This window comes from Chelonoidis abingdonii, chromosome 9 (genome assembly GCF_003597395.2).
Source record: "Chelonoidis abingdonii isolate Lonesome George chromosome 9, CheloAbing_2.0, whole genome shotgun sequence".
In the NCBI taxonomy this organism is placed as follows: domain Eukaryota; kingdom Metazoa; phylum Chordata; order Testudines; family Testudinidae; genus Chelonoidis; species Chelonoidis abingdonii.
Window position 1 is genome coordinate 72,755,800 of NC_133777.1, and position 25,675 is coordinate 72,781,474.

Below are 25,675 nucleotides of genomic sequence, written 5' to 3' on the forward strand. Positions count from 1 at the left end.
AACACATAAGATTGCTGGGGGCTCTTTTGAAAATCATGCCCTTATTTTGGTTCCAGAATGGGCTTTAAGATATTTTGGAAACCAGGCCTCATTTGTGTGGGCTGAGCCCCTGGCTCCATGCAATTTGTCCAAGGTCACACAGCAAATTTGTGGTGCAATCAGGAACTGAGCCTACGCCTTCCACATCCCAAACCAGTGCTGTAACCATACAAATATCCTTTCTCAACTGACACCAAATTCTTGACTTCCACTTCTTACAACGGGAGAGCCATCTCTTCCACCGCTCCATCTCATCTACAATCCATCTATTTTCAGAAATTATTCGGAGGCTCTTTTCTCCTTTCACTATGAAGTACCTCCTGATCCCTCACCCTTCTGATAATTAGTACATCACCCTATTGCTTACATATTATCTAACTCTGGGAAGCACCCTGGTATTCAGCTTGCATGAAAGATACTCTATGAAATAGAGTTGAATATCTCATTAGACTGGGCAAATAAAGTCTGGGTTGGATAGGAGATATGCCTCAAAAGACATCATGCAATGTCAGCTGGGAATTACAACAGCTATAACCATTGGGTGTGAAAGTCAAGACATGGGGAATAGCAAGACCTTGCCCTGATGCCATCTTTTCAAACATATCCCAATAGGCCAGCGAAGGGGATGATATAATGGGAAAGCAAAGAAATCCCTTGACTAGGAAGCATCAGGTCTTTCTAACCCCAACCATTCCATTTCTGGAATAGAAATGAAATGGCCATTGATCTCTGTGAGCTAAATCAACAATGAGCTTATCTCCTCTGGAATAATACTATTAATGAAGTGAGTCAACTTGTTCTTTCCCGTCCTTTTTTATAGAAATTAAGTTAAATGTGGAAATGGATTTCTATCTGTTTGTCAAATATTGTATACAACGTTTTTTTCAGAGCTTTTTAACTGTGGCAATTGCAAAACACTTGTGGCTACCAATAGATGGCACCAGGCTTTCTGTATGAATTCATTTGCTCCTGCCATCTGGAACAACTTTGCTGTGCACTATTTCTCTCAGCCTCATTGACTCTCCATTTATTTTCAAATCTCATCAGAAAGAATCTCTTTTCTCCCTTGACTCTGCCTCTTAATTTTTCAATTTCTCTCTCCTTCTGTTATTAACAATACATGGCCAATAACAGATAATTCTTCGGTGTAACTATATTTGCAAAGCATTTCTATTTCCGAGCTCGCACTGATATTAAATATAATTGTATTACTTATTATTAAAGCAGGTTCTTCAGGGAAGCAATGTAGACTGTATAAGGAGAACCTGGGATGAGGAATTGCATAAACAAAGTCTGTTCTGGCTCAGACCTCATTTGTCCTATTACAAGGACTCATTACATTACATTCAAATGCTGTATTTTATTTACTTATCCCAATGATGTACTCATCTCTGTTCCATGTCATCTAAGATATTAACCAAAATGAATAGCCACTTGGTATAAAGGAGAATCTTGAATGGACCATTTTTCCCTCTTCTGTTGACATCCTCCATCCGTATCCATCCAAACAATATCTACCAGTTTATTTAGTAGGATGCTCTAGACTAAATCCCATGTAAATCAGACCTGGAAAGAAAGCATGTAATTCTGCCAGTGACATAGTCCAGGAGACATATTTCAGCCCCTCCTCTGAGTTTTCAACAGGGGCCAAGTAGCGAAATAGCAACTTTCAAATAAGTGGGAATTAACCAGTGATTAATTCTGATCACATTCTAGCAGAATTATGTGTTATCCTCCAATTAAATACCCAAACAGCTCAACATGATTAACAAGAAATCACAGACCAACAAGAGGAATAAGGATGATTCACCTCCAATCTCCTATCAAAACCCATTGCCAGATAAAACACATGCATAAAGCTGTCAGCTGGCTATTCTTCACAACACATCAGTCATGGCAGCCACTGTGTCAGGTTGCCAAGGAACTAATCGGTATGTCGGCGTGCTGACTTCATTTCTCATGCTCAAAATATTGGCTGGTGGTGGCCAGAGAGAAGTGGGGCAGACATGTGCTTCCCACTTCTGTTCAACCAGAGCAATGAAATTTCAGAACAACTGGGAAATGGAGTGTGCTACAAATGTACACAGGAGTCAGCCAGCGATAGAATAGAGCTCCTATGATTAGCAGAGTTAAAGGATGGGGAGCTCAAACTGCCTTCACTAGGTCAAGTGCCAAGGTGAATAGGGTGGCACTTGCGTGGCAGCCAGCCCTATTACAGTGGCCAAAGTGTCTCCTCCAATGGTTGGGTGCCTTTCATGTATCATTTTGCTAGCTGTAACAAAAGCTTTGGCCCGAGAGCTCGGGAATAATTCCAATACTGTAGTCAACCCTCTCTGCTCTACCTGAATGACCCACATCTTTCCTCCTTATACCCAAAGTGGACATTGATCTGATGCCACTGTGATGTCTCCTTTCTTATTAAAGTAGGCTCCCGATCACTTTTTAACCAGGTCATCCTTCAGGAGAATGCAACATAACCGCTTTATCTTGTCTTAAGAAGTGTGCTTTGAGAAGGGATGTGGGAGGCTGCTTGGAGCAGGAGAAGGGAAAACCAAAGTCACTGTGATGTGTGCAAGCAAAATCTCTCTTATAGAAAAGTACTGTTCTGTGTCTATTTCAAGACTATTGTGAAGCCACCATCAGTGTTTGCACTTCTATGTCTCAGCACTTCATGTGTTTCAATCCCACTGTGACATTCTTGGATGGCCAGTCACACATGCGGGATCACTGAACACAAACCCAATAGAGTGACTTGTAGGCATTTGGTTTGTGATTTTAATTTCTGTTCGGCTTGATATTTCATAGATTCCAAGAGCAGCAAGGACCTTTGTGATGATCTAGTCTGACATCCTGTTTAACACAGGCCATAAAACTTCCCCAGAATAAGTCCTAGAGCGTAACTTTTAGAAAAACATTCAATCTTTATTTAACTGTTGTCAGTGATCAAGAAACCACCATAACCCTTCATAAGTTGTTCCAATGATTAATTACCCTCACTGTTAAAAATTTACATCTTATTTACAGCCTGAATTTGTGTAGCTTCAGCTTCCTGCTATTGGATCATCTTCTGCATTTCTCTGCTAGACTGAAAAGCCCATTATTAATTATTTGTTACTCAGTTGGATACTTTTAGACTGTAATCAAGTTACCCCTTAATCTCCCCTTTATTAACATAAATAGGTTGAGCTCTTTGAATCTATTGCTATCAGGCATGTTTTCTAATCCTTCAGTCATTCTCATGACTCTTCTCTGAACCCTCTCCAATTTATCAACATCCTTTTTGAATTGTGGGCACCACAGCTGGACACAGTATTCCAGTAGCAGTCACACCTATGCACAACACAGAGGTAAAATAACCTCAAGTAGGAGTAGAGAGAATTCCCAGGTTCGCATTCACTCTTTTGGCTACAGCATCGCATTGGGAGTTCATGCTTCATCTGATTATCCATCATGACCTCCAAATCTTTTTCATGACCCCCAAATCATTTTCAGTCATTGTTTCTCAGCAGAGAGCCCCATCTTGTAACTATGGCCTACATTTTTTGTTCCTAGATGCATACATTTACATTTAGCCTATTAAAAAGCATATTGTTTACTTGCAACCAGTTTACCAAACTATTCAAATCACCTGAGAATCTGATTTCCATGACTCGAGAAGTAACTGAATCAGTTCTCTTTGTGATGGTACCTCCCATAAGGCTTTATGGAAATATGCATATGAATGTGTGTATATATAACATAATTAGAATGTGTTTTATACTACATATGCTATGTAACATATCTCTGTAAAGGTTATGATCTATTGGATCTATTAATCCTATTTTATGCACTTATTATTTTTATATTCGAAGTTATGAATGTTGGCTGCATACTTGTTTGATTCATAAGTAGGCTGTAATGAAGCAGTTGGTCAGGTTCCTGAGAAAAGATTATTCTCAGTAAGTGCCCAATCCAGAAACACTTAAGCCAACAATGAACATGGAGACACCAATACACATCTGGGTTTTCCCAGGAATGTGGCTTGGCTGGTAAGAAACTCAGTCATGCATGAACATGTGACTTCAGAACTCCATCTTGGAGCTGGACTTTGCATAGGAGAGGGGAGGGAGTCTCCACCCACAAAAAGAAAGTCTATTTACGCCCATGGGAGACCCCTCCATTTGGCCTTCAGCTGGCTAAAGAGATAGCTTCTCCACCTCCCAGGATACTTGAAAGAAACTGGAACAAAGGACTGTGTGCAATGGGTGTGAGTGATTGCTGGATCCAGGCTAAAAGATCAGTCTGTAAAAGGGAGTATTCTGGAACTGGTGAGGATCTTATCTGTATTCAGTTTGATTAGACATAGATTTGCACATTTTATTTTATTTTGCTTGGTGACTTACTTTGTTCTGTCTGTTAGTACTTGGAACCACTTAAATCCTACTTTCTGTATTTAATCAAATCACTTTTTACTTATTAATTAACTCAGAGAATGTATTAATACCTGGGGGAGCAAATAGCTGTGCATATTTCTCTATCAGTGTTATAGAGGGTGGTCAATTTTTGAGTTTACCCTGCATAAGCTTTATACAGGGTAAAACGGATTTATTTGGGTTTAGACTCCATTGGGAGTTGGGCACCTGAGTGTTAAAGACAGGAACACTTCTGTGAGCTGCTTTCAGGTAAACCTGCGGCTTTGGGGCAAGTAATTCAGACCCTGGGTCTTTGTTGGAGCAGACAGGAGTGTCTGGCTCAGGAAGACAGGGTACTGGAGCTGGCAGGGAAGGCAGAGGTAATAGTAGTCTTGGCACATCGGGTGGCAGCTCCCAGGGGCGGGTTCAGTGATCCAACCCATCATGCTCTTAAGAAGTTCTGGCTACAAAGCTATAGTGAAGGTTTTCCATTTCTCTCACATTCTGACATGAGTTACTTTCTGGCACCACAGTATTGCCAACCTCAAGCTTTCAAAAACCAGGTGTCAACCCCCAAAGAGTCTTAAGGTATTTTTTTAAATTTTTTTTTAAATTTGTCTTCTGATTTTTGAGCTTTCTTGGGGGGAGGCGTCACATTTTCAAGCCTTTCTCAGCAATCATGAGGGCTGGACGCTTTCATTTAAAAAAAAGACCAAAAAAACAAACAGAAGGTGAAATTCTCAGAAACATGTTTACAGGAGCTAAAAATCACAAGAGTTGGCAAAAATAGCAATGGGCAAATACTACTCAAAGAATTTTTATAAGTCAAATGTTCAACTGAATTAGCTTTGGCAGGGCTGACCACTATGCAAGTGCCCCCTAATGGCCTAAGATACCTCTGCTGTGCTGTTTTCCCCTTCAATAAACTCCACCCTGTCTCTTTCAGTCTCATGTCTTCCTAAGAGTCTGGGCTACTTAGGTACATTTGGCATCATCTTTTACCGTTTGCTAGGACACTAGTCTTTCCACCATGGAAGAAGCCCACATAATTTTTACAGAAAATGAGAACCACTCTTCAGGGTTTAAAAAATCCTATAAAATTTAACAGAGAATTCTCTCTGTCATAGAACACTACAAGATGGATAAGGCTACGTCTTCACTACCCAACGTATCAGCGGGTAGCAATCGATTGCTCGGGGATCGATATATCGCGCCTCATCTAGACGCGATATATCGATCCCCGAACACGCTTATATTAATTCCGGAACTCCACCAACCCAAACGGAGTTGTGGAATCGACAGGGGGAGCCATGGACATCAATCCCGTGCCGTGAGGACGGTGAGTAATTCGATCTTAGATAGTTCGACTTCAGCTACATTATTCACGTAGCTGAAGTTGCGTATCTAAGATCAATTTTCCACCGTAGTGTAGACCAGCCCTAAGAAAGTCTGTTGAAAGGGCTTCAGTTTCACTTAAATTCAGTGGAGCCTTATCAAAGTTTTATAGAACCCTGTAGAGGTTTGTTGAATTCTATAAGACTTTTTCCTAAAGTTTTGCCTTTTCTTCTAAATATGGCTACTTTTGGGTAGACCCACACAATCATGGCATAACAATGTAAGTACCTTACACACCCAACTGAGACCAACAATGTCCATGAGTTATGGTCTAAGGGGGAATTAAAGCCACTTGGTCTATACCCTGGTAGAGGTCAGTTGGGTCATGGAAGAGCCTGTGTCTAAATAACTCATGGCTTTGCCATTGTGAAAAATAAATAGCACTATGTATCTTGTTTCCACATCTTTGCTGGCTTAATAAATAGCTCTGATCCTCGGGCTCTACAGGCTGGACTCTTAAAATGACCTTGGTGCTTCTACTGCCTGAGCTAGTACAATCAGAGTACATCCATGAGAGAGGACATAGTAACTGGAGTGGGTGTATTTTCCATTATGCATTCCTGGCAGCTGATCAAAAAGTAAAGGTAACATCAGCCCCCAGGGGATGCCAGCTGTTCCCTCCTCCCAGCAGCAGGGCAAATCCTGGTGGCATGTAGCTATAAAACTGAATGAAAATGTCAAGGGCAGGGAAAAGGGGAGGATCAGAGGCTTGTTTGGAATGTGACAGTGAGCAAAACCTCTCCAAATAGCCCAGACCACCCCCTTTGTCCCTCTTCAGGTTCCAAACAGGAGCTGGAAAGAAACCCAAAAACAAACCTATGCTCTCTTGCTCAGCTAGCTCTACCATAGCAAGTTACTCTCCCTCTGCCTCTCCAGAGACTTCTAGTTACAGCTGATCAGAAAACGGAACATTTTCACAGTCTTTCCCCACACCCCCACACACCCCAATTTTTGATTAAATTTAAAGATGCTGGAGATTTTCAGACCATCATTGTCCCGGGAGTCCCTTAGAGCTGAGGGAATCTCCAACCCTCCTTGCACTTTGGAGTTCCAACGTTGGACTCTAAATCCATGCCAGTAGTCTCTGGGAGCACTGCCCACGGCCCAGTAAACCAAGTCTCTGCTTCTCTATGGAACAGAAGTGAGAGCAAAACCTTCAAATGGGCTGGAAACAGGTGCAGCCTCTCTCTCTTCTGAACAAAAGGAAAATAAAGCCTTTCAACAAGCTGTGAACAAACACACTATTTAAACCAAAACAGGTTTATGCCGAAGTTAGTAGCATTTCCTCTAGTGAAGAGCAATCTGTCTCCAGTCCAGCCATGGAGATGCTCAGCCACTCCTATCTCCTTGCTCTTAAAATGTAATTCAAAGTCTGGGCTCTGGGCTGGCTCCCTGGGAGGCTAAAAGGCTTCTGCTGATTCAGGTCCTGCTGGTTAACCTGTGTCTCGCCACAAGGGCCGAGGGCTGGAGCATGGGGATTGCTCCTTCCAGGACCCAGATGCCACATTCATCTGTCATCACAGGATGACTACAATTCCCACAAGGCACCACGGCAGCTCAGGCAGACGCAGATTAAGGTGGAACTGATTCAGAATGACACATTTTGATTAGGCTCAATCCAAACCAAACACAAATGCTTGGGTTTGATTTTTCCAACAGAAAAAATGACAAAATTTCAGCCAAAATCAAAACTGTGTTTTCCATCAAAAAACACTGACAGAAAAGTTCCCAACCAGCATTAGTGAGCAGGATAAAGGAAAACAAGATGAAATTATTGCTGATGACGAACTCAAATAATTGCTGTCAGAAAGAAATGCACTGTTTATTGGCAGGTCCTCAGCTTGCCCTTCTTCTCCTAAAGTGAAGTCTCAGCCCACTTCATAATGCACCTCACAAAAACCACCCGTATGTATATATTATTGTGAGCAGCTGTCAGCAGAGAGCTAGTAACTAAACAGGGCCATCGAGACTGAACTCCTCATGAAGCCCAAGTAAGTAGAAGACAAAGGAGGAAGGTTTCATTGCCTTCACTTGTGCCTTATCTGTGCAGTGGGTAAATAGAGTTGAGTTTCCAGGCCAGCTTTCACTGGTACAAAATTCACCAGCCATGCTCTATCATACTGAACTGATATGAGTTCAAGTGCTATTACACTCACATTCTGAGCTAGAAAGTGCAGAGTTAGACAATCATGCTATTATAACTAACACTATTCTAATCAGAGACAGCAATTCCATAGGAAGGACGGGGGATGGGAGGGGAGGAGAATTTGCCTACTCAGTTAAGTATAGGCATGGACACATCAATCATTTCCAATTGCTACAGGATCTGAATCCAGGCCCTCTGGAGTGAACATATTCTGGGTCTCACAGCTTCATGTTAACCAGTTCCCCAGTGAACCTGAGTCTTGAAAACAATGCAAGGCCTGAGAGGAATCTTGGAGGGGGCTCGGACAGCCTAGGGAAGTAGGAGACAGTATTCTCAGAGTGGGTGGTATCAGAACCACTCCACAGAGAATGTCCTGCACTCCTCCCAGGCTCAAAGGGAGGCTCCATGGAGATTACAGAAGCTGCAAAGCAGCTCCAGGTATTTAGCACACTATTGCAAAGCTGAAAATGCAGCCACAGCAGAAGTTAATTGAGTCTCACTAACAAGGCAGCTGCAGGAAGCTGTACATCTGTCAGGCCCGCTTGGTCTTAAGAACCAAGCAGCTGGCAAAGCAAGCAATTCAGCCAGATTCCAGAAAACCTGACAGATGTAGGACAGGAGCAATGTGTGCCATTGTTACACTGTATTTAAAGAATGACAGCATCATGAGTCAAGGTGTTAGCTGATCACCTTCAAATCACTTCCCCATGAAAAGTGTATAATTGGCCAGGTGCATTATTGTGAGATTTGTGTGGTTGTTCCGTCACCTTCTCCTAGAATAGCAGGTATTGGCCCTTGACAGGGACAGTATGCTGGGCCTGACTGACCTATGGTCTCATTCAGCATGGTAAACTGATGACCCAGTTGGTTCGGCAAGTATCAGAGTTCCAAGACGACGCACGTCCATCTGCTCTTCCTCCCTTCTAGACCTTTCGGCCTATAACTAGTGCCCAGCATGTACCCACCTTACCTGCCAACTACAGGGCTACTAACAGCACCCACACAAGGGTCATCCCATCCCTCTAGCACCACAGACTCTCCTGACTGCCTCTCTATCGTCCATGACCCTTGCTGAGACAAGTCGGAGCCTATGCTCATTCTCACGCCATGGGTGCTCCGAGGCTGGAGCATCCGCAGGAAAAAAATAGTGGGTCTTCAGCACCCACCGGCAGTCCTGCCAATCAGCTCCTTCCCCTCCCTCCCAGTGCCACCCGCCTCCTGCTTTCAACGGCATGCAAGAGGTGATGCAGTGAGGGGACGGAGCAAGGGTGGGGCACGCTCGTAGGAAAGGGTGGGGTGGGAAGAGGCAGGGCGAGGTGGGGCCTTGGGTGAGGGCTGGAATGGAGGCAGGGCCTGAAGTGGTTAGGAGGTTGAGCACCTGTGAGAGTGAGTGAACACCGTGTGTTCAACAAGCAAGTATTTGACCATGCGTCTTTGTGTGTGAGTTGTGTACACAGGGTACTATGTGAGCAAGCACATGGCCGTGTGAACTGGGCACTGCACAGACTTGTATACTGAATATTACACGAGCAAGCTCGTGACTGTGTGCCTGGCTGTGTGAGCTGTGAGTGTAGGGCACTGCACAGACATGCATAGTAGCAGCCTGCGTTCTTTCTCTATCGTTTGTAGCAGGCTGGGCTGGTGCAAAGCTGTTGATGTTTGTTATCCTCAACCATGTACTCCTTTCCCATTACAGGCGTGCAGGCCTCATAAATCTTACCCTGAGAACTGGCTGGGGACAGGGCCCGAGCAGACAGCTGCATGGCTAATTTTAGTGGCAAGCTGGAGAAGCAGAGCAGGTTTAGTCTCTATAGAAAAAAGTTACTTTGAAACAACATTTGCCATGTGCTTAAAAATAGACCCAGACATTAGGATTTTTCTGGAGGTGGCAGGGCTCCCAGCCCATTAAAAGTCCCACATTGGGCCAATCACAACTCTCCATCTCAGAAGGGCTGGGCAAAGCTCTGGTTTAAGACAATCACTGCATCTCTAATGTCAAGTGGAGCAGAACCCTGCTGCAGAGTGATACAAAGGGCTTGTTACCATCAGTTGCCGAGAGGGGCTGTCTCCACCTAACGCCTCACCACACTGGGGAGCGAGGGACTGATGCTGGGACCTGAACTCCATTCCCCAGCATGGCAGTGTGATGCACTGGGAATCCCCAGGGCCCAGTGGCAATTCACTGAATGTTTTTGTACCTCTAAACATGTTCATTTCACGTTTGCAGTGAAGTTGTGTCAGTTCTGATTTCATTTTCTTTACAAGTGGCACCAACCTCTCGGTTCCAGACACCCCTAGAACTTTAGAAACATTTGGCTCCAGGTCTGGCTCTGACGAGTGCAGCTTGTTCTAGCTCTGATCTAAACCTGTTCATCCATCTGTATATTTGAAATATTAACTACACTCGGACAGACCCTTGTAGCTGCTGCCTACCTGACTGTCCTGGAGTGTTTCTTGGTGTAAGGAGTGATGACTCTGAAAAGCAGCTCCATGGTGCCATTAATGCCCAGTTTGGTTCCTGCAGAAACTGTGACAACAAAAAAGACAGGGAGTTAGATCTGGAGCAGTAAGCTTGGGTTGCTGGAGTTACAGGTGGAGCAGTGGACAGAGGAGGAGCTGCTGGGATTATCAGCAGATTCTCTGGGCTTCCAAATGGGTCTCTTTGGCCATTTTACAGATGCAGGAACTGAGGCACATAAAGATCAAAGGTCACAGAATGACTCACAGGCAGATTCAAGACTAGAACCCCATTCTCCTAACTCTGAGCCCTGTGCTTATTCAGGTAGCTAACAGTTGCCTCATCATTTGCAGAAGATGTTGCACTCTCTAGAGACAGGTTAGGGTTAAATGGGGCCAACCAATCCACTCACAATTTCCAGGGGCAATTCCATGCACGTGGAATATCTCCTAGGGGCTTGGAGTTTGATAGGAGAGAAGGATTTCTTTCCTTTCCGTACTAACCCCGTTTTTTTTTTTTCTGCTCTTGGGATAAGTATTCCAAAGTGCAGATGGAGCCTCACCTCAGCCACTGCTATCTTTAATTCTTCCCTTGGCAATGCTGTTAACTTTTGCAGGAAGAAGTGGGAAAGGGCTGCACAGAAATTGGCTGCTTGGCTTTAAAGCTAACAGTCCATCATCAAACCTCCAACCTCACATGGAGAGGGGAGAGCAGGGGCTCGAGGGTGTGAAGCTAATAATGGGGGCTCTCTAGGTGAGCAGGGAGGGCATACAGCCCAAAATAGTTAAGTGCTTTGAAAAAGGACAGTTTATTGTCCTAACAGGGGGAAAGAATGATAAATCAACATCCCCATCAGCAGCCAGAAGGAGTCTTGGATGCCTATCCAAGGCTGGGTTTTTTGGCTGCTTTGTAACTAACTGTCCCCCACTGGCCAGAAAGCTGCCAAAGGGCCCATCAGCTTATGCGGGTCTCAGCCAAGTCATCCTGCTGATGGAGAGTCTTGGAAGGCTCACTGGCTACTTTCACAATAGCAAACTATTCATTGGGACAGTGCAGCGTACAAGGCTGCTTAAACACTGCTCCCTGCAGATTTGGGGGCATGCTGCACACAGGGCTGGCAGCCCACGCTGGGAAAGGAGCAACCCAGGACAATAAGCAGCTACAGTGAGATCTTAATGAGGCCAGGCTGGCTCCTTAGACTCCTACCCCCAAGGAGCCTTCAGGGTGTTATATGCTCCTAGATTCTCTACTGCTCCAGTCAATTAGATGACTTGTGGTGAAGAACTGGAGAATTTCCCTCCCTCCATCAGTAAAAGCCTCGGCCTATCTCAGAACAACACCTATGTCCTGGCTGTGTGCAGATGTGGCGCTGAACTAACAGATCCAGTGCTGCACGGGATGAAGGAGGTAGGACCTTCTGAGGCACTGGGGTGGGGTTCACCAGGGGACTTTGTGTAGATCCTAAGGATTAGGCCTACACGGCACAGCACAGTAATGAATTTCCCCTCAGGCCCTTGGTGGGACATAGGAACTCACTAACAGGAGAGATTCTGAAAGATTTTGACTACAAAATTTGGGGGGGCAGTGGCGACTGGGAACAAAACTTTTGAATTTTTGCATCAGCTTCTTATGGAGATGCTTAGGTACCATTGAAGTGGGAGCTTAGGGTCACTTTAATGAACTAGAGACTGTGTTTGCAGGGCTTAAGGTCCTGACATTAATGGAAAGGGTTAAAGGCCACCGTGCAATGGGCTAATGTCTCTGAATTGAGATGCAAGTGCACTTAATGAGAGCAGAGGGAGTGTGGAAAGTGGCTCAGTGTGGGAGGCAGCTCTGGGTGAACCTGCAGCTCTGTAACCCAAATTAAGACACATTTCAACTGCTGTCTCTATTACACTCACCCTTTCAAATGCTGCTTATCTCAGGCAGATAGACTGAATGCTGGGAGCTGGCTGCCTGCCTGAGAAGGCCCATAGCGTAAGGCCAGCTCCTGTGTAAATACAAGACCTAGAGAGGGCTGCTAGCCAGTAATGTTAAATCTTAGGAGGAAAGATTTGGAAAGCTGGATGTGAACAGCTTGGCCAGCCAGTGAGGTGAGTATATAGCAGGGGAGAGGAGAATATGACAACCATTTAGAGTTATCTGCAGGGGGAAAGTAGCCAAGAGGGAGAGGAAGCGGTTAGGTGATGCAAAGGGATGCAACAGGATGAAAGTGAGCAAAGGAAAATTTGTACTGCCTCTCAGAAAACGTTTCCCCCTGAGGAAATATCTGAATGCACAGTGGTCTTTTGAGGGATGAGCTAGGAATCCCAATTCTTGTATCACTAAACACTGGAGAATACAAGACGGAGGATGGCTCGGTAGGTACAGCTCTAGTCAGGGACTCAGAAGGTCAGGGTTCAGTCCATCACAGACTTCCTGTGTGACCTTGAATAACTCATTTGTCTCTGGGTGCCTCAGTTACCACTCTGCACAATGGGAATAATAGTACTTCCCTAACTCACAGGGGTGTTGTGAGCATAAATGCATTAATAATTCTGAGGAGGATAGTATTAGGGGCCATGTGAGTGCCTAAGACATCTAGAATAGATTGAAGGGAAGGATCCTGCATCATCTGGACTAAACGTTTGTTGTTGTTTTTTACATGGCTGTTTTCTATCTTCTATAGTCTTTGGGTGAGTAAGTTCACTGAATCTTACAGTGAAAGATCCCTCTAACAGTTACCTTTCTATGAGAGCAAACCTAGAACTATGTTAGCTGTTGCATATGCTCCTATCTGTTATCAATAGGCTTTCTTATAGGTGCACATCTCTGTAGCAGAGGGACCATTAGCTTGCATTGTAGCAACTGGAGAAGGAGCTCAGACTCTCACTGGCATGATAAATGGAAAGGAGCACTTACCACTAGAGGCATAAACCCGCAGGACCCAGAGACAGTGGATGAGATTCAGATGGTGAGTCAGATTTTTCCTTGCCAAGCTCAGTGTCACATCAATTGCCTCCAGTTTCTGCACTTTCAACCCAAACTTCCTATCTGTGAAAGCATGGAATGAAAGGATGGTAAATAAAGAGTGACTTTCACAGTGACACAAATGCTGCATGTTGTGGTGTAATCACACCAAATCCTTCAACAGGAGTTTTAGAGGAAAATCTCAAAGCATTTACAAACAGCATTTATTACTAAGGCCTCACAATACCCCAATGAGGGAAATCAGTATTCTCCACCTCACTTTTACAAATAGGTAAGATGAGGCACAGAGGAGGCTAGTAACTTCCTGGTGTCACATTTTTCACATGCAAAGAACAACCATGTAATTTCAGTTTTAATGACCTATTTTAAGCTAAGAGAAACAAGACAGAACTAAAATAAAGTCTCCACAAGAAAGAGCTATGTGGGTGCATTTCCTCTATAACATGCTGCCTCAAAGCTCTGTCTCACAAAATGGCAGCTGTTTTTGTAGATGGCCAATTGCCAGAAATGTAGAGATGCCACATATAGAAAACAAAATCATAAAAATGGTAGAGTTTCCCAGATAATTCGCAGCCTAGCTGTGCTGCAAACACTGAACAACAATCTCTTTGATGATAGAGACACAGCAGCAAGTGAAATATGGTTTTAAATGTGTTATTGGGCTACAGGAAGCAAGTCACAAGAGAAAGAGCCTTTGCAAGTGACCATGTTTTGTATGGGAATCACTTACTGCCGAGCTGGGCGTTATCAGTGACACAAAATGCTGTTCAGGAGCTCAGAATAAACTCCATTATAGAATCTCTCTGACCTGGATCTCCATCAGCTATGTTTAGAGTACAAACTTCTAGCCACTAGAGGGTGAAACCATTATGAGGTCTTACAACACTCTGTCCCACCAAGCCAGCATTCAGTGCAAAGTGTCCTGATTTGTTAAAAGACTCGCAGATTCCAGTACTAACCTTTACTGTGACCTTTGGAGCCTTCTGCTCCTCCCTCCCCATCCTTTAAGTAATAATGGCACAGCAATACCTCTTTGGCCTACTTTAGCCAGCAAGCGAAGCAGAGGTAGAAGGATGCTGTAGTCTGGCTGGGCTGTCTGTGCAGCATTCATCAGAGCCTGCAACAAAGCTTCACTCCCTCCTTTGCTGATCATGTAGTGAATTCGTCGGTCTGTTCCTAAGGGCAGAACATTAAAAAGGAGGGATAGTCAATAACTTTCCTGTCACAGAGCTTTAAACACAGCAATAAGTGAACATTATATGATTCAGAGGATGCTTAGCAGACCTAAAGAAGCCCGCTATATGACCCTTCTCTGGTGTTTTCTTGCTTAGACCATTATAAATATAAGGGCATTTGCAAAATGTACATCTGGACTTGGATTGCAAACACCCTCCAGAGTTCTGAGCTGTGGGTCAGGCCCATCCCTGCTCTATATCAAAACCATGTGTGATACTGCTTTCTCCAGCTGCCATTATCTATATAAGCCACCACCTGCTGAAGCTTCCAGTGTGCATTGAAATGAGCTGGAAAAGAATCAACAGAGACACTGACAGATTTCAGAGTACACTGCTCCATGATCTTTCCCTAGATATTGTAAGTTAAATAAGTGAAGGGAAAGAGTTTCAGCAATGCTTAACATAGGGGAATGAATCCTAGGAAAGCTTAATTGTCAGCCTCCAAACAAATAAGGTCTCCAGAGAAACCAAGTGCTAACCCTCTGGGTCCTACTGTGTCAACAGCTCATAATCCACAAATATCTTTGGCCAGCTGTGAAGTTTTCTACTGGAAACTCAGGCTGGGAATATTGTGGAAGCAGTACATTCAGTCCCGGGGGCTCATATCATCCACAGTGAATCCATCTAGCTGACTGAAGAGTGATATAGACTCCAACACAGTGCCACAGCTGCGGTTATGATGTCTCTGATGGAGTTGGGAGGAGGGGGAAAATGTAAAGTAGGAGCATATGAGGCTTGCACTAGGGATGTAAAAACTACACAGAGAGAGAAAGCCCTGCATTTTGGCAACTAGAGTTAGTTGGAAAAATTTCAACTAAAGGAAATTTTGATGAAAAATTGACATTAAATGCTCTGCTGGCAACTTATTTTTCCTTCATGTGGCCCAGACACCTTGAAGAATCATCTTCACTGTGAACATGCAGATAGAGGAGACTTTGAAAATAATGTAGTCTCTAGGGTGCAGGGGGGTGTTAGAGTACTACACCCATGGAGAAGATTTCATACCACTGAAGTGAAGCTGAGTAGAAGCTGTTCATTCCCCTGACAGTTCCAAGTACTTTTTCCTGAGGGGAAATCCGCTACAGAATCAAATTGCTGCAACCCAGGAGGCTGTCTCCTGCTCATAGCTCATGGTTCTATCTTTTCAACGGGCCTGGTGACTGAACGTTTCCAGCGTTCAGCTCACTGGGAAGGTTGAAACATCTTGAGAAGCAGTTAAATTAATGGCCACCTTTGAAAACCATGGGAAAATTTTTTCCCCTCTTTCACCATGTGATAAAATTATATAGTGGGGGAGAGAGAGGTTGAGCAAGGGAACCCCCATCTTCCATATAAATAGGAGGAAAAGCTGAAGGACTATTCACACAAACTAGGCAGAATTGATCTAGCAAACACTGACAGAGATATGTGGATGTATGTTCTGTGCCCTGTTTTAGCCCACCCATCTTCACTCTGCAAGACAGAAAGGATGGTTCAGTGGCAAGGGTGTTAGCTGGGACCCAAAAGACCCAGATTAAATTCCCAGCTCCAGCCCATATTTCCTGCATGACAAGGCGAGTCACTTAGTCTCTGTGTCTCAGTTCTCCATCTGTAAAATGGGGATAATAGCACTGCCATGTCTCCTGGGGTGTTAGGATTGTAAAGACATTTCAAATGTCGTGAGGTTCTCAGAATCTAAAACCAAGAGGACCATATAAGTACCTAAAATGAGACATTAAGGCATCAGTACTTACCAATAGACAGTAGGTCTGTGAGAATGCTGAGAATGTTGAGGATCACATCCTTGTCACGGGAGCTCTGCAAGAGGAATACAAATACCCATCTTGATGGATGAACTCAATATAGTGAGGCAAGCAGTCTACTTTCCAAGACATTCTATGCTGTGCAGGGCTAGTTTAGAGAGCAGAGGCCTCTGGGGACCAGAGGCATTGCTGTCCCACTTGGATAATGGGTCCTCCTAGACCCATATGGGCAATGAGTGTGGGTGGCCCAAGGCGATTAATGGATTTTAATGGCCACCTGGTGTCATATTACTCATACCACATAAAAAGTGGTGTTTAAGACATGGGGGATAGCAATGAGAAAGAAGAAACCATCGAGAAATCTCTTCATTTCAGCCAGCCTGACCAACACTACTTTACATATTTCCTTACTGCTTTAATGTTATTCGGTTTATACACCCTTCCACTGCATTGCCTGGGCTGACATCATCCCCAACACACAACTTAATTAAGCACAAACATTGAACCAGAGTCTGCAGTGGATTAACAACAGCTTTGACAGAGGAGAAAAAATGCAGGAAGAGGTGAAATATGAAACAACTTTGATCGCTAACGCCTTGTATCCAAGTGTTTTGGGATTAGCCAGCCCCAGAGATTCTGTCATTTGCTGATGATGGAGTTGAGGTTGTGTGTTGTTTTTCTAAACTTCATTTCTTCTTTTCAGCTTGGTCTGGCCAGCTGTTCCTTTTTCAATCCGCACCTACCATTCTGAAAGTGGCGAAAGAGACGTACTACGCAAACACAAAAAATAGGGGGTTTGGGTACTCTGCAGCAAGGGCACCTTTTACAATCACTCGGTGTCCCAATCTCATCTCTTTTAAATGTTGCTTTGTACCCTATAATGGAATTTCCAAAGCCTGGCAACCACAGCAACAGAGCAGACAGGAATTTTTACAAGACAAGAGATTCTCTAGGCATATTTTTAATGAAGACTAAGTTAACATTATCCGGTGTAGATCATGCAGATTCCAAATGTATAGGGGACCCAAATCAAATCTTGTAATTAAGGGAATAAGATAAATTCAGCTGTACTTGGGGAGAGGGAAACCAGTGTTTAGGCCAGATGTGGGCAAACTACGGCACGCGGGGCAGACCGTCCTGCCCGGCACCTGAGCTCCTGGACAGGGAGCCTAGTCCCCAGGCCCTCCCCCACAGCCATGTCGCACGGGGGCCGCGCTCTGGACCACCGCTCCCGCTGGGCAGTGTGGGGAGCGCAGCTGGTTCTGGCCAGGTGTTGCGTCTGCAAGCTCCTGCTGCTGGTAGGGGGGTAAGGGAGTGGGAGGTCCTGGGGGCAGTCAGGGAAGAGGGGGTGGTTGGATGGGGTGGAGGTTCTGGGGGGGTGGTCAGGGGATGGGGAACAGGGAAGTTGGGAATAGGAGTACTGGGGGGCCTGTCAGGGGGCAAGATGTGAATAGGGGTCTGGAGAGCAGTCAGGGGACAGGGAGCGGGAGGAGGGTTGGATAAGGGGATGGGATCCTGGGGGGCAGTTAGGGGAGGGGGGAGTCAGGGGACAGGGAGCAGAGGGCAGTTGGATAGGGGTTGGGAGTCCTTGCGGGGGGGCTGTCAGGAGGCAGGGTGTGGATAGGGGTCGGGGCAGTCAGAGGACAGGGGATCCACAATTGGCCGGATCTGTGGACGGGGCAGGTAAACAAACTGTCCTGGCCCACCAGGGGATTTCCCTACGCAAGAGGCAACCCCAGTTTGAGAAACACTGATGTAGAGACTGTCCAGTTTGGCCAATGTACATGGCACAGGGACATTGCTGGCACATGATGGCATATATCACATTAGTAGATGTGCATGTGAATGAGCCCCTGATGGTATGGCTGATGTGGTTGGGTCCTCTGAACAACCCAAGGTACAACAGTTTTTCTTGAAGTCCCCCCTGGGTTTGTTTTTGAGGTTGGGTCCAAATTCACAGTATTGGCTCCATGAGCCACTCAGAAAAATGTCTGCAGAATCCCAGCACAATTCTGCAAATTGTTCTTTCTCGGTGACATATGCTTAGATCATATGCTTCTCTTGCTAATTTCTTTTTTTCACTAGGGCTCAATCATATGAGACACTATATCCCTTCAACACTCACTGATCTTAAAAGGAAAGAAAATAGGCCAGTACCCAATTCACAGCAGGTGCTCACGACCTTGCAGGATTGGCCCTTTTTGTCCTGACTTTCAGGGGTGATGAACACCCACAAACTCATGGGTTCCAACTAGTGATGCGAGTCTCAGCATCTTTGAAAAAAAATCACAGTCCTCTCTGTTTTTTTCTTGCTGTCTCTCAGTATCCCTTTATCTTGTAGGTGAATGGATTTCACATTTAGGTTTCAGCAGTGAAGTCTTCATTGATTAATGCTCCTATTACACTGGGTTGTTTATTTTAGCTGATTGGATTGCGGGTTTCCTAAGCCATTAACACACATAGTGATGACACAAGGTATCTTCTGAGTTGCTCTGTGCTTTATCGAGGGACTCAAATGGACAAGGAATGCAAGGGGCATGAGGGAGCGAACTTAAAAATGTTAAAATTTGAGCCAGCAGAAACTGCCACACATTCTCTGAACGTTTATCCTGAATATTTAAACACATTTACTCGGACTGTGTCTATGATCCTTGTATTTGCTTGACTTCAATGCTCTAGTGATGGAGTTTGCTGGCAGGTGTGTTTGTGAACCAATGGATGACAAAGTGGTCCCAACAAAGTCACCTATTGACCTGAGCTGTTAGCCAAAAATTCAGAATCTTAAAGGTCATTGAAATTAGGAGGAGAAATTGCTGGGAGTCAGGTGTTTCTTTGATTCAATTTTGCTTATTTACAAAGAATGTCCTGTTTCCCGGAACACATAAGGAATCAAACAGCAGAAGACAGTGCCCTTGCTCACAGGTCCAAGATTCTTTCAGCTGGCATCCCAACCCAAAGCCATCCACCTCGAAGCTTCTCTCAGGGCCATACAGTCCACTTCTGGGCTACATCTGCTTGACTATGTCTCTCTCTCTACTCCTTCAGTCACACACGTAAAACAGTTCCACCAATCCAAGCCCTAGGCCCTGCATTTGAAACCATATGGGCAACATGATTCAGCGTCTAGGCAAGCTTTTTCATGCGCCGGTGTTTTGGGTGCTACTGCTATCCTTTCAGCCACTTTACAATGGCTTCTTCACATTTATCCTGAATGCAAGGTGCTGGCCAACCAGGCCATAACAACAATGGTTTACCAAATCCAAAACCATAGCAAAACACCCCTTGACTTCACTGGTGCCAGGATTGCAGCAAGTGAGTATTGGAGAATATTTGTGAAAAGCAAATTTTGAATTCATAATCGTCGGTGTAAGAAACTGATGTCAAAAAGTTATGTTTATGCAATAAGAAAACAAACTGTCGTGATTTCTGTGTCCAATGGAGGCTGCAAAAATTTTGTATATTTAGGCTGAGATTTTCAAAGCTGTCAAAGACTTAATTCCCATTAAAATAAACTAAGTTTAATTAATTAGTGCTTGCCACAAGCTGTTTGCGAATGAAGTACCCACAAAGAATTCATTCAAAGAAAAATACTTAGCAAATAATTTTCAATAACAAATACAGTTGAGAAAAACACAATCTGTGCCAGGAACATACAAGATATATAGAATAAATTATTCAGTGCTAATTACTTGCCCAGTTCTGGGTAAAATAAAGATTTTTTTTTAAAGCAATATTTGATGGCACAGGAAGGATTCAGATACAGAAAAAGGATAAAAGGACAATTCCTCTTGTTAAATTTTTGCCATTCCTCTTGCAGCATTTATAGATATCTGCTATAACATATACACAAAATAACCCTCTCCATGAAGGGTTTTACTGACAGAATTTTGGGTTTGAGCCAAATTGTCACTCACTGACAACATTATCTAGCTGTGCTTCATGGCATGCAGTTGTATGAGAACTAAACTTAAAAAATACAAAACATATATAATCCAAACTACCCAGCAATATTCTTATGTCTGCCCAGAGTTCCTCATCTTGGTTTCTGTTCAGCACAGCCCCATCTGTCCCTCTGAACTGTGAATAGAACACAGTTAAACTCAGCTGTGCTTAATCAGCTCCCAGCTGGTAATGCCCCCCACCCTGAGCTTCATCTGACATCAGTTTGGGAATCAACCTCTGAAACCCTCTGGCTTTGGTTAGGTTCGCAGGGGTACGCCACTTGACCAGGATTCAGGAGGGCATCAAAAATACCCCATCATACAGCCATTGATATAGAAACAATGATAAAAGATCAGCTAGTGACATCAGCTTCATAGGGCAACTCCTATGAGTTTGGTAGTCCAAGCTGCACCTGGAGGAGAAGCCAGGGAGGGCTGGGACCTAACTGCTGATGGCACCCAGCTGAAGTGGAAGAGGCAGGACCTATAAAGCCAGGAAGCTGGAAATAGATGGGGCAGCAGTCACTTGCTGGGAAGAGGGAGGAGGGTTTGGAGCTGGTTTACCCATAGAAAGGGAGGGAACCAGAAATTGTAGGAAGAAGATCAGGGAAGGAGCAGTGAGGGCTGAGACAGTAAAGGCCAGAATTGCTGGTTGAGAGTCCTGGACTGGAACCCGGAGTAGTGGGCAGCCCTGGGTTCCCATACTGAACTTGCAGTGCTGAAGAAGACTGTCTGAGACTGTGCAGGAGGACTTTGGGTAAACCCCCCAGAAGGGAAACCCACACAGTGACCCGGCCAAAGGGCTGAGTCACCAGAGGAAACTGGTTCCTGAGCAAGAGGGGCTGCAGGGCTAGATGACAGAAGAGGCATAATTGGTGGGGGAGAGGGGGCACGCACAACTAATCTGCAAGACAACCAGGAGAAGTCACCACCAACAGTGAGCAAACCTGGTGACAGGCCTACTTAAAGATGCTAAGAGGAGGCGCTGGCTGCTTGAATATCTTTAAACCTCCAAGAAAGGTGGCCACAACTGTGGAGAATCACATAGTCCTCAAATTATACATTGTGTATCTAAGAGGCCTTCCTCAAACAGGAAAAGTGTCTGACAAGTTCTTGCTCCAGTTCCCAAATCTTGGAACTAATACCCTCTCGCTTCCAAATGCTTCTCTTAGGCACCACTTAGACCAGCATTCTGCTTAAATATGCCCCACCAGTCTCCATTCCCACTAGAGCTAACTACCAAGCCAGGTGCTATTCATCACCCCAAAAGAAGCAGCTGTAGATTTTATACCATGTATATAGCATATAGTGGTGAAAAGGTCTCATCTCTGTGTCCAGCTGAAACACGATGTGTTTGGTTCACAGCATCCAGGAATCTGAAGCTCTAGTTTCCTCTCAATTGTTTGCCACTGAATGTGATAACTTGCAGGAGTCTCCCAAAAACACACCAGATCACCACTGAATATGGTGACTAGACTCCATTCAAGATCAATGGGGGGTGGGCTGTCCAGACAATTAGACAGAAACCATTACATCAAAGTGATTTTCTCGGTGGCATCTCTTATTGCTTTACTTGTGCTCATTGGAAGTAATGAATGCCGCACACTGTAAGATAGAACTTATCCAAACCCAATTGCAAAGTCCAAACCCAGATCTGAATATCCTCAAAATCTAGGGGTGTTCAGATGTAGCATTTTAGTCTGGACTCATCTCTAACCAAAATTACTTTTACAAAAGCGAACAATATGGGACTGGTGGAAATCACATGTGTCTAGGAATATGCTATGTGCCCAAGGAAACTTATAGTATAAAATACAACTGATTGCACTAATATATCACCTTTCCCCTGAAAATCACAAAGCCCTTCACACACAGTTGCCTCACAACATCATGAACATCACTGACGAAGTGGGTATTCACAACATCACTGACGAAGTGGGTATTCACAACATCACAACATCACTGACGAAGTGGGTATTCACCCATGAAAGCTCACGCTCCAAAACGTCTGTTAGTCTATAAGGTGCCACAGGATTCTCTGCTGCTTCTACAGATCCAGACTAACACGGCTACCCCTCTGATACTTGACATCATGAAGTAGGTCACTTTGAGACATTACCCCCATTTTACAGATAGGGAAAGGAAGGTGAAGCAAAAGCCCAACAGTGAATTAGTGGCAAAGCCAGGAAGAGGGCCCAGATATCAGTTGCAATAAGATCTGGTGAAAGACATTCGTACAGTGAAGGAATTACTAACTTAGTCAAACACATGCATCTGTCTCATTAGCGGGATTATGGATCACTGCGTTTTCCTATTGCTCTTTAAGTACTAATAAAACACAAAGTGTTTATTGTGTTTGAGCAAGGACTTCCTCCTTTGCACCCATCTTCTCCTCCCACCTAGCTAGGAAGTCACGGAGAGGAATGTCATATCCTAAAAGAATCCATGTGACAGTGCCCTGTGACATGAGCAAAGACGTATCATTCATTTATTAGTAGGATTCATTATGGGCCTGATTCTGACACCCTCACTCATGTTGCGTAGAATCTTATCCTCCAAAAGGCTCAGTGGCTTCAGTGGAACTTCTCAGAAAGTAAAAGCACTACTCAGCATGAGTAAGGATAGCAGAATCCGGCCCTTGTTTATGGAGAATGACATTCATCCCTGCATGCAAGTACTATTCACCACTGAATCCATCAACATAGGATGTAAATGGTGCATAGACCTTGACCTAGCTCTTTGCATAGGGGTGAATTTCACCTACACTGCTCAAAAAGGTGTACAAGTATTTTATATAACTTCATTGCAAGGCTGCATACTAGGGTAATTCTGCAGGCTGTCAGGAAAGAGGAATTTATTCAAATATAGATAGCTGCAGCAATTAGGACCTGATGGCCTGCAATTTCCTAGATCCTGTTTTTTTTCTCCTTTTTATAAACAGATATGTCCTTTTGTAAAAGTTCCTCCTGACACTAGGTTCCTTTGTGTCATTTCCTCCTTCTATTACTAATGCATATCTAATAGAGCAATTATTGTATTATGCAGAACTAGTGGTAAAACACTTTAGTATATAACCTTAAAGTGCTTCTATCAAATTAGAAATATTTTTTAAAAAAAAAATCAAGAAACTTTGAGATAAATCAAAAAACACTTGATATTTTGCAAGAGGCTTTTAGACTTTTATTTAATGTTCCCTCTGTAATTAGTACCACAGATAATTTCCCCTCAGGGTTAATCTCTTATTTCACAATAAGTTGCTTGTGATATTTAGGGACTATGGCCGGATTGAATGTTATCATCATTCACGTCTTCCTTTTTTTAATCTATTTTCTACATTTATGCAGAATTAGCTTTGTTTAGTGCCATTATTCTTCATCACTCTTTCATAATAAGCTTTTTATATGGCTTTAGAGATTCTTGCATGATTCCTCCATGTATGTTAACTCCTACTGTTTATTTGTATTTATTTGATTTATACTTGTGCTGTTACTGTATTTTTAATTATAAAATAACTACAGGATTTTAAAAAACAACTATTGGATTCAAACATTAAGCCTTCACATGACACAGCTGGGAACTAAGTTTAATAATGACATAGGAAAACCAGCAATATGGCTGTTGATTTTTATAGTGATGATGAAAAAGCAGCAGGACAAATGCTACAATCTGCGTTCAGAAGACTTTTTAGCGGTCACTCCAGGGAATAAGCAGCCTTCCAAAAAAAGTAGATTTGTGAATTAAAGAAGTCTTTGCCAGATATAGTATTTGTCAGAGTCCAAATGGTCTCCAGGATCCATTAAGATTTCCAGGTGTACTAGTTAATAAAACCATAGCCTCTGAGATAACAGCAGTCTCTAGGATGGGGCATTTTTAGTCCTCTGGAAATGCCCCACAGCAAGTGCAGGCATGTGCTAGTGGAAATAAGCTAGCCATAATAAATAGAGATGATGCAGTCACTGCAAGGCCTACTCCTCTGTGCTCCTGCTCAGATGAGGCAAGGTAAAGGCACAACTACACCTTTTCTCAATCAGTATTATAATGGTGCTGGCCCAGTTTGTGGTTGATGGGGCAGCATAAAACTATGTCAGTATGGTAATACTCCCTTGCTACACATTAATCTGCTTATCCTTTACATGCTAGAGCAGTGAGGAGTAAGGAATATCCTAATAAAGTTTCACACCCATTCTTTTCAATTGCTGTGTTGCCCCTCCCTCTGCACTTATCTAGCCCAGTGTCATTGTTGCTTTGTGGGACAACAATGGCAATGCTTTGACTCAGTCAACGCTAGCTGCTAAACTGTTTAACACTTCAAGAGGCAGAAGTAGTGGAGACAAATTGCTGCCAACTGTCAGCAACATGTCATTTTCCTAGTGTAGACAGACCCTGAGAATGACTAGTCTAATTTTCCTGTCCAACCTGAGTGAGGAAAAAAAACCACCAAAACCAAACATCATCAATACATGAAAGGCATTACCATCCCATGGCCTGAAAACTAAGTCTCATTGACTTTAAGGTCAGAAGGACTATTATGATCTTCTAGTCCAGGGGTCGGCAACCTTTCAGAAGTGATGTGCCGAATCTTCATTTATTCACTCTAATTTAAGGTTTTGCGTGCCAGTAATGCATTTTAACGTTTTTAGAAGGTCTCTTTCTCTAAGTCTATAATATATAACTAAACTATTGTTGTATGTAAAGTAAATAAGGTTTTTAAAATGTTTAAGAAGCTTCATTTAAAATTAAATTAAAATGCAGAGCTCCCCGGACTGCTGGCCAGAACCTGGGCAGTCTGAGTGCCACTGAAAATCAGCTCACATGCCACCATCGGCACCCGGGCCATAGGTTGCCTACCCCTGGTCTAGTCTGATCTCCTGTACATTATCGGCCATGGACCCTCATGTACTCCTGAACTAGGCCCCTAACCTTTCCACATCATAATGAAGAATAAATTCTATTTTGAAATTGTTAATCATCTAACTTGTTACGACTAGTAATACAGGAAGGGACAATATCTACTATGTTGTTTCATCTAGATTTTGGCAATGTCCCTTTGAAAATCAAAACCTGTCTCTCTTAAAAAGGAAGCCAAGTTGCTGAAGGGTCTGATCTGGACACTTAGCTTTGAGACCACACTATAACAATGCCTTTAAAAAAAATCTGTGACTCATGCACAAGATATACAGCAACAGAAAGTGGATTCCTCCATGTAAAAAGAAGGATTTTTTTTTTCCAGCCCCATGCATATGCCAGGTTGGCTGCTTACAATAAGCACATTTGACCTCAACCGAAGCATGTCTGGTCAGCTGACATTTTATTAGCCCCGTGTAAGTGAATGAGATCATCACTGAGCTTACACTGTGG

The 25,675-nt window shown here is 43.8% G+C and overlaps 1 protein-coding gene across 1 annotated transcript in view; it reads right to left on the minus strand.

The window, feature by feature from the left end:
- AGBL1 (AGBL carboxypeptidase 1) overlaps window positions 1–25,675 on the minus strand; it is a 377,222-nt gene that overhangs the window by 336,396 nt on the left and 15,151 nt on the right. Inside the window, exons 2-5 of the mRNA XM_032806521.2 lie at window positions 16,368–16,431; window positions 14,429–14,575; window positions 13,331–13,462; window positions 10,405–10,498 (exon numbers count right to left, since the gene is read on the minus strand). Of these exons, the coding sequence (XP_032662412.1) occupies window positions 10,405–10,498; window positions 13,331–13,462; window positions 14,429–14,575; window positions 16,368–16,431 (437 nt within the window). The remainder of the gene's footprint in view (window positions 1–10,404; window positions 10,499–13,330; window positions 13,463–14,428; window positions 14,576–16,367; window positions 16,432–25,675) is intronic.